The 9,906-nt window shown below is 30.0% G+C and overlaps 1 protein-coding gene across 1 annotated transcript; it reads left to right on the forward strand.

Annotated features, from left to right (window-relative positions):
- Nucleotides 1-526: 526 nt before the first annotated feature.
- LOC137806222 (cyclic nucleotide-gated ion channel 4) lies at nt 527-9,459 on the forward strand. Its single transcript, XM_068606254.1, has 7 exons — nt 527-1,420; nt 4,289-4,504; nt 5,168-5,487; nt 6,504-6,612; nt 6,728-6,964; nt 7,962-8,048; nt 8,859-9,459. The coding sequence occupies exons 1-7, from the start codon at nt 584-586 to the stop codon at nt 9,372-9,374; spliced, it is 2,322 nt and encodes a 773-aa protein (XP_068462355.1). The 5' UTR covers nt 527-583; the 3' UTR covers nt 9,375-9,459.
- The last annotated feature ends 447 nt before the right edge of the window (nt 9,460-9,906 follow it).

Below are 9,906 nucleotides of genomic sequence, written 5' to 3' on the forward strand. Positions count from 1 at the left end.
AGAGTAGTTATAAAAGGGGCAGGAGACCCCAGGTAAAGGGACACAGTTTTTTGAGTGCTAAGCTAAAGCTACATATACTACTTTTGTTTTATGCTCTTACTGACTTGATCGTCAGAGTGTGATCAACAGGTAGATGTCTCAACGGAAGGAATCATTTTCCAGTGCAATTTAGGAGACGAATGACAGATTTCCAGAGAAGACAGGTTAGCAACGGAGCTTTACCCAGATCAATCGACAGAGAGGTCAACCGGCGAGAACAATTTTTTTTTTCCAAAACATCATTAACCAAACTAGGAAAATTACTATTAACCATCAAGCTCAAACAGATATGGATTATTTTTTTTTGTTTAATATAAGTAGACTTGAAATCTAAATATACAATTGTATTAATTATTTTATTTAATGAAACTCAAACAAAATTACCTTCCATAAAAATAAACTGTGATATATAAAATGAATTATTTTTATTTTTATTCTTCTTATTATTATTATTATGTGACAAAAATTGGAAAATGTTTCCTCAATTATTGCTGTCGAAACACAACTTAGAAAAATTTGATTGGGGAAGGACAGTTTGTGTGTTATGTATTCAAAATACATAATCATAATCTCCACGTTATCTTCCTACAATGTGTGGGTCTCTTTGGAACAACTAACCAAGCATGGCTATCATACTATAGAGCAACCATCTTCACTTCACACTTCTCTCTTTCTATGTGTATGTGTCCCACTCACAACATTTCTTATACAAAAATCCCAATCATATCTTCTTACAATTTCATTCCCTCACACAATCCACCCTCAATCAAACCATCCCAACAAAAAAGAAATCCATTTCTTTCTCTTAATTTTTCTCTCCACCACCATGGCTACTACAATAACAGAGCAAGAGTCCTCATCACGTGCCTCGCACGTGCTCCACTACACCCCCACCCCTATCACCACCTCCGACGAGGAGGAGGAGGAGGAGGAGGAGCATTTAGAAGGCAACGAGAACGAGCCCACCGGCGCGGGGTGGCGGTCAACAGCGGAGTGCGGCGGGGATGGGCGGAGAACGTTGGGGAAGGTGTTGGACCCGAGGGCGAAGTGGGTCCAGGAATGGAACAGAGTGTTCCTGCTAGTGTGCGCCGCGGGGTTGTTCGTCGACCCTCTGTTCTTCTACGCGCTCTCCGTTAGCGACTCGTGCATGTGCGTGTTCGTTGACGGGTGGCTCGCCGTTACCGTGACGGTGCTGCGGTGCATGACGGACGCGCTGCACCTGTGGAACATGGTGCTCAGAATGAAGATGGCCAAACGCACGTTCGGGTTGGGCGCCGCCGCGGGACTCAGAGACACTCGGCCGCGCACTGTCGCGCTAGGGTATCTCAAGTCACGGACGGGATTCATTTTTGATTTGTTCGTGATTCTTCCTCTGCCACAGGTAAATCACTTTCTTCTTCTTCTTCTTCTTCTTCTTCTTCTTCTTATGACTTTCTATACTAATTACCTTAATTTTTATGAAGACATGAAAATATGCAACATGTTAATCTTTTATCTTGACGACAATCTAATTATTTGTTAGCCTAATTTTTTATATAGAAATTAAATTATTGGTATTATCATTAGGAAACATTTTTTTTGTAAGACTAATAATTTTCCAAGCACCAACTCCTATAATTACAACAACTTTTATTTTTTAAATTATTATTAACATTTTGTTCCATTAGAAAATCAAATACAGGTTCCATGACTATAGATAGAATTTTTAACCACTTTTTAAATTATATTACAAGATTATTCAAAAACTATTTCTCATATTATCTCCAAGGGTAAAGGAATTTGAATTGCTGTCATTGTTAATTATATAGTATGATTATGTTTGCAAAGGGCGCAACTATATGTTTTTTTTTTTATATAAAATACAAATAAACGTTAATATGAAATTTATAATAAATGAAAGTAATGTTATTTTTATATGACTCTATCTTATCCTTTTAACATTGAAAGGATTATATCGAAAGGTGTAGATAGAGGGGTGAAGAAGTAAATGTTAAAGATCATAATTATATTGTCACGTAGTTAATTATGAGTTTTGGCATGTTGTGAGTAGTATTTGGCTAAAAGCGTTTTTGCTTTTTGCATGAAAAAAAATGATTGGAAAGGAGAAAGTTCGTAGTTTGGTATTTTTAATTAGAGTGCATTGAAGAAGACCGTGACAGGTGTATGCGATAATGGGAGTGTGTATACATTTTTAGCATGAAAACTTTGAAGCTAGCCAACAATATTCTGCATGTGATGTTCCTCATTTGCGTCTATTAAACTTTAGATGATTTGATATATGTGGTTTATAAGTTTATTGTGAAGATGGTTTGATCTATTTTATACGCAATTAATAAGTTTCATACGGTAAAAACTAATACCAGATCTTCCAAAATGCTTATTGGTACCTAAATTTGTAAGGAAGGTTGGAAAACTTGTTGGAACTATATTAAATTTTCAAATAAAACATATCATCATCATTTAGAAAAAAAATAAAATTAGAATACTTGATCTCCACTCTTCTGGTCTTTCCCTAAAAAATTTTAAATTTATACATAATCATCATTAACTCGTATATGGGAATTTATACGAAACTGCAATAATTGTTGTCTCTTATTATTAAAATTGTTTGTTTTTTAAACATTACAAAATTTGAGAAATCGTGTTATTATGAAAAATTCGTGATTAATTTTTGTAATGTTAAAATGAATTATACTAAAATAATAAACATTTAATTCAAAATGATTATACAGAAATTGTGTTACATTTATACAATTGTACTTTTTTTTTCACGTGACACGGTTTTCTTGAACTAGTAATATTTTAAAAAATAATTTTATTTTAGTAATAAGGAGCAAAGTTTACTCCAATTTCTTAAACAAAAAACCCATATATGCTTATTTTTAGTTGGCAAGTTAGGATTTGTTATTATGATTTTCATGATTCATTGTTCTTATTTTAATAATTTTCTCTTTGCATTGATGGGGAAAATCGATTCCAAGTGTTTTCTATTTCAAGTAATGCAGAATAAGAATGAAAACAAAATAGCATCTGATGAACCTATCTAACAAAGGAACACTACATGAGCCTAAGCACGTGGTGTAGCAGAAACCATCCCAGAAAATGTCTATAGGTTTATTGGTGTGACTGTGCTTTCATTTTCCTTTCTTTGTTTTTTTGCATTGTACCAAAGGAGTCTTTGAAGAGTGATTTTGTCATTATTCTTAGAAGCTAAAACACGGCACTTGAATGATGTGATGATCTGCATAATAACATGCATATTTGGTTTCTGTTTGAAGGTATATATTTATTATGTATTAAAAAAAAGATCATAAAAATAAGTACTGGAGCCACAAATTTAGATTGCAGCCAATCTGATTCTTTGTCTGGTTAGAATATTTTATGATATATTCGCCGATGTGGTCCCCTTAAATATCTAGACATTATTATTGCATGTTTTGTTTCTAACATTTCATTATGCTCGTCAATATTGACAACTCAGTCACAAACATATATGCCATCTGGCTTTTGATCATCATTGAATGTTTGATCTCAATTTTTTCAAAATTATCTTTGCATGCAGTTGTGGAAGAGAACTTAAAATGGCTTATTTACTACAAATGTAAATGATGCTATAACACAAAAAGAGAGTATAAATGACCTTAATTAAAAATGTGAATACTGCATAATTAGAATTTTCTGAAGTGAATACACATCTTAAAGATACATCACGAAAATGAGTGCTATTAGATGCATGTGTTAGTTTTTTTTATATTCAATAAATTAAAATAAAAAATTTAAAGGATGTTTGAACTCTTCTTATATAGAAAATTTTAAAAACTTATCCTAGAAGACTCTATTGCAATAGAAAGAAAACTAAACAACATCCTAACAACATTACATATTATAAACAAAAACTATGAAATTTCAAAACTAGACCATTTCAAGTAATACCAGCAAAACAGAATGAATAACGTATATTATTGTCCCTTACTGGTGTCTCTGTTATAACATCTCTGTTATAATACTGCATCTCAGCCACCCATATACCAATCCTAATCAAACTGCACTGCACCACTGGACTTTCCCTGCACCTGCCTATGATCTATGCTTCCAAAACCAGAACAAATGCAGCAAATCCTTATGATAACATGTGGTAGTAATTGGTTACAACTTTTGATTACACATGCATGTATGTGTATAAATTAGAAATATATAGTGTAGTAAAGGTTGTATTGATGTGATGAAGAGTTGTTTGTTTGATTTTCAGATTGTGCTTTGGGTGGCAATCCCGTCGTTGTTGGAGAAAGGTTCAGTGACGTTGGTGATGACAGTGTTCTTAATTATATTTCTGTTCCAATACCTTCCCAAAATTTATCATTCTGTTTGCCATCTGCGACGCACGCAAAACCTCTCTGGCTACATTTTTGGAACAGTTTGGTGGGGAATCGCCCTTAACATGATAGCTTATTTTGTTGCTTCCCATGTAAGTCACACCTTTCTTTTCACCCATATACAAATAATACAAAGTAAGATTTGATTATGAGTACTTCAAATATTACGAGTTTATTTGTTATCTTATGGAAGAAAGACTTAGACATAACAATAGTGAGAGTGGTAACAGATAAATGAATAGTTAAGGTGGTGGAAATTTTTTTGTTTTCTCGTTGTGTATAATTCTCCAATGATTGTAATGAATAGTGGAACCAACCATACATGTTTATAATATATATCAGCACAAAGACAATTTTACTTTTTGCTTGTTTCAAGAAGTATCATCCAAGTAATTCTCTACAATAAAGTTTATTCACTGTGCAAATAAGTATGCTGGTATATCCATACACACCTGCTGATAAAAAAATATATCCATACACACCAATCATATTAAAAATTATTAAAGAACGGAAAGCAAGGGCACTCTATACCAAAACTTATAAGAAAACATTAAAAAATCTATTCTCTGATGATTACCAGACCCTTAGGTTTTCTATAAAGTATCTTAAGTAGGATACTTTGAACTGTGGTGGGACATGATGAACCACTGTTTTGTGGTTTGAAATTTGATGTTTTGAAATATATATAATGTGAAATGGAATAGAATTTGGTGTGAGTAGTTAACATATTGCAGTGTTTATGAACAAATGATCAGGCAGCAGGGGCATGTTGGTACTTGCTGGGGATTCAAAGGGCAGCAAAGTGTCTGAAAGTGCAGTGTGGAAAAACAAGTGGTTGTGGCATGAACATTCTGTCATGTCAAAGCCCTATATATTATGGAAGCAATAAGAGTTTGTTGGTTAGGGATAGAGCAAGGTTGGCATGGGCAGAGAACAGAGAAGTGAGGCAAACATGCTTAAATGGCCCTGACAACTACAACTATGGAGCTTATAGATGGACCGTTCAGCTTGTCAAAAATAATAATCGTTTGGAAAAGATTCTTTTCCCTATCTTCTGGGGCCTAATGACTCTAAGGTACCACCTTTCTTTTCTTTTCTTTTCCTTCTATCCCTTCATTTGTCCATGTTAACCATTCTCTGCCTTAAATGTTCTTGGAAAAGATTTCTTTAGAAAAATCATACTTTTTACACCACATTATAATAATATTTTAATATTTAAAATTAAATATAAATTAAATATGATTAAAATATTATTTTATTGATTTATGAAGTGTATGTTGTTTATTGTTTGTGTGTCAACATATCACCATAGATGGTTTAATTTCACATTTTACTATTTAAAATTGTTATTATTTTATAAATTATTTTTAACACATTTTCTATTAATTTTTTTTATACATTTTCTTATTTTCTAAAATTTCAATAAAGTTATGATGTGTCATGAAAATAAACTGTAAAAGAAAAATAAAACAAAGTCTAAAAGTTATTAAAATAAAAGATGATAAAACGACACACTAAAAAATAATATTAAATAAAAATCAATTTAAAAAAATAATAATTATTTACTATTAGTTAAATTATATACCATTTTAAAAACTAAAAAAATTTATAAATATCTAAAATAATTTTTATTATTAATAATTTTTATAAACTAATTTTTAAATAGATATATAATTAGTTGCCAAATTTTATCTTATTAATAATAAAATTATTTTAAATATTAATAATTTTTTTAGATTTTAAAATAATATTTAATTTAGTTAAAATACTGAATGATTAATTTTTGTCTTTTAAATTTATTTTTTATTTAATAATTTTTTAATGACAATTTTTTAATATTTTATGCTCACAAATTACTATTTAATAAATTAGTAAATATGAAAAAAATAACAAAAGATGTTGATAAAAAATAGTTTAATAAAATTTGCAAAATAATAAGTACTAACATAAATAATTAAATCTTATAAAAATCACGGCACAGTCATGTATTTTCACTAATATTTGGTCAATTATCGTTATTTTTGTGTGTGGTAGTTATTATTGCTTCATGCTTACTCCAAAATTTAAACCATATATTGTTGATGTGATAAGCACTTTTGGAAACCTAGAAAGTACAACAGAATGGCTAGAAGTAGTTTTCAACATCATTGTGCTGACCAGTGGCCTTCTTCTTGTAACTATGTTGATCGGAAACATCAAGGTAACAAACACCATGCCATTACCAATTGCTAACTAATCACATTCATTTAAATGAATATTGATTCGGTGAGGGAAATATATGGTATGAAAATTGGTTTGATGTTACAATGGAGCAGGTATTTTTGCATGCAACAACGTCAAAGAAGCAAGCAATGCAGTTGAAGATGAGGAACATTGAATGGTGGATGAGGAAACGAAGGTTGCCACAAGGGTTTCGACAACGTGTGCGTAACTATGAGAGGCATCGTTGGGCTGCCATGCGAGGTGTTGATGAATACGAGATGACCAGAAATCTTCCTGAAGGGTTAAGAAGAGACATCAAGTACCATCTTTGTCTTGACTTGGTTAGACAGGTAAAGAAATAGCTCAAGAACTTATTCTCTCCCTAACTTTTAAATTTAAGGATAATGGTAATAAAGAAATTTAATTAAATTTTAAGTATCCCATCAATTTTAAGTAATCCAAAAAGAAGTCAGAAGAGATTAAAGAGAGAATGATGAGTTGGAGACAAGAAGACAAAAGTAACATTCACACCACCAAAATCAAACAATAAAATACTTAGACAAATATAAAAAATATATTAAATACTTAGTAAAATATTTTTTAATAGAAATTCAATTAAAAATACTCAAAGTTTTAATATATTTAAAATTTAATTAAGTCTAAAAAATTTATTATATAAATCTTTTTATGAGATCCTAAATTTTAAAAATAAAAAGCAAAATTTCAATAATTAAATTAATGTTGAAGTTATACAAAATACAAAATTAAAAAAAAAATCAACTTTTTATAAGAGTTAATTAAGAGGAAAAAAAATAATGAAAATGTAGTAGGTTGCTTAAAAGTAACTTTTCATAGTAAAAGATAGTAAAAGCTAGTGTAAATTTTTCACTAGACTCTGCATTGTAAATGTTATAAAATTTATTACCGCGCCAAAAGTAAGAGTAGATGGATTGCCACCAATGATTTTTCCCTCTTGATAATATGTTTAAGATAAATAGTAATTTTGGTATCTTTTAAGTTGTTATTGTTATTATGATTTTAGTTTTTATATTTTAGATAAATTCTCAATTTTGATCAAACTCATAATTTTATAAATAACTGTTTTTTTATATGTATATTTTGATTAACTAAATCACAGTAATTAACTTAAATGCATAAATTAAGTTTAAAGTTCAATGAGATCAAAATAAACAATACGTAAATTTAAAAATTTGACAAAATCAAAATTTTTCTAAACCATGAAGACTAAAATTCCATAATAAATAGTGTTTTAGTTTTATTTTTAAACTCTTGTTAAAAAGTCAATTATGTTGTTGTTTACTAAATATATCTTTGTATTTTATTGAGGTGCCTCTGTTTCAACACATGGACGATCTGGTTCTCGAGAACATCTGTGACCGTGTGAAGTCTCTGATATTCACAAAGGGAGAAACAGTACGTTCTAATTTCCACTATGTAGAAATACCTCATTTTGCATAATGCATAGTGCAAGTTAATTAACTTCAACTATAAACATGATTTTTTAATACATATTTTACTGTCACCTAAAATTAATTCAAATTTATATTACAAACCTGTCTTATTTAATTACACACTCTTGATCTCATAATTTCTTTCGTATATGACTAATAACACTAAAAAAAACTATTAAATTAAAATCAATTTTATACGCAATAAATAATTAGTTATTATATATTAAATTATATATTATTTTATAAATTAAAAATTTATTAATATTTAAAATAAATTTTATTATTAATAAAAATTTATAAATCAAATTTATAATTTTTATTCAATTAGTTATTTCAGATCTTAAACTTGATAATTAAAAAATTTCGTAACTAATTAAAAATTGGTTTATAAAAATTTTATTAATAGTAAAATTTATTTTAAATATCAATAATTTTTTAGTGTATAAAATAATATCTAATTTAATTAAATAATTAATTATTATTTTATGTTTAAATTTGTTTTTATTTAATAATTTTTAATAATATTTTTTATCAACTAAAATTATAAATAAATGTGGAATATTTTAAACATATTTCAACCTTATATTATTTTTAGTAGTGTAATCATGGCAACAAATATTTATATATTATCTTTTTCAGTTGGGGTTTGCCTTCATTTAAACTTATAAACCCTAAACTTGGTACAATGGTGAACCACCTTATGTTGTTTTATTATGAAAAGAAGTGTTATTTGGTGGTGAAAAGATGATAATTAAAGGAGTATATGATGCAGATAGCAAGAGAAGGAGACCCAGTTCAGAGAATGCTGTTTGTAGTAAGGGGCCACCTTCAAAGCAGCCAAGTTCTAAGGGATGGTGTGAAGAGTTGCTGCATGTTAGGGCCAGGAAACTTCAGTGGTGATGAGCTTCTTTCATGGTGTTTGAGGAGACCCTTCATAGAACGTCTTCCACCATCTTCATCCACACTCATCACATTGGAAACCACAGAGGCTTTTGGCCTTGAAGCCGAGGATGTGAAGTACGTGACACAACATTTCAGGTACACATTTGTTAAGGAAAAGGTGAAGAGAAGTGCAAGGTATTACTCACCAGGGTGGAGAACTTGGGCTGCAGTGGCCATTCAATTGGCTTGGAGGAGGTACAAGCATAGGTTGACTTTGACCTCTCTGTCCTTCATAAGGCCTAGGAGACCCTTGTCAAGGTCCTCTTCCATGGGAGAAGATAGGCTTCGCCTCTACACTGCTTTGTTGACCTCACCAAAGCCTAATCAGGATGATTTTGACTTTTGAGGACATCATGTGTGGGTGTGGACTTTTATTGTTTCATTGATATTAACATATAGTAGAAAATAAAGAAATATGTGTGCATCTTTTATCATTGTGTTCATTATTATGAGAGTAAATTAAATTGATATTTCTGATATTTTCTTGAATAATATATAGAGTCTAACTTATTTGAAAGCCTACAACATTTTTTTTATATTTTTAAAATCATTATTTACTTATACCCACCCTTTAGATTTTAAAAAATATTATACTTGTACCCTTATAATTGTGACCCTCATAGATAAAAAAAAAGAATTAACTACTCCACAAAAATTGTTCAACCTTACCACATCGGTTCAGAGTTAAACATCGTTCATTAAAATACAGTGACATTTTTAAAACTAAAACGAACATATAGACGACAATTCATGGTACACTATCGTCTTTGATTGTGTGTGAACTTAGACGACGATTCTTTATATGAATCGCCATGTATGAGCATCACATAAACTGCGATTTTAATAAAATCGCAGTCTATTTTCTCAAATTCCATCAT

This window comes from Phaseolus vulgaris, chromosome 11 (genome assembly GCF_051622355.1).
Source record: "Phaseolus vulgaris cultivar YP4 chromosome 11, ASM5162235v1, whole genome shotgun sequence".
NCBI classification, from domain to species: domain Eukaryota; kingdom Viridiplantae; phylum Streptophyta; class Magnoliopsida; order Fabales; family Fabaceae; genus Phaseolus; species Phaseolus vulgaris.

Coding starts and splice junctions, on each gene's coding strand:
- LOC137806222 (XM_068606254.1), top strand. CDS start 584: ATGTATTCAAAATACATAATCATAATCTCCACGTTATCTTCCTACAAT. Junction 1,421..4,288: donor TGATTCTTCCTCTGCCACAG/GTAAATCACTTT, acceptor TTTGATTTTCAG/ATTGTGCTTTGGGTGGCAAT. Junction 8,049..8,858: donor TATTCACAAAGGGAGAAACA/GTACGTTCTAAT, acceptor TATATGATGCAG/ATAGCAAGAGAAGGAGACCC.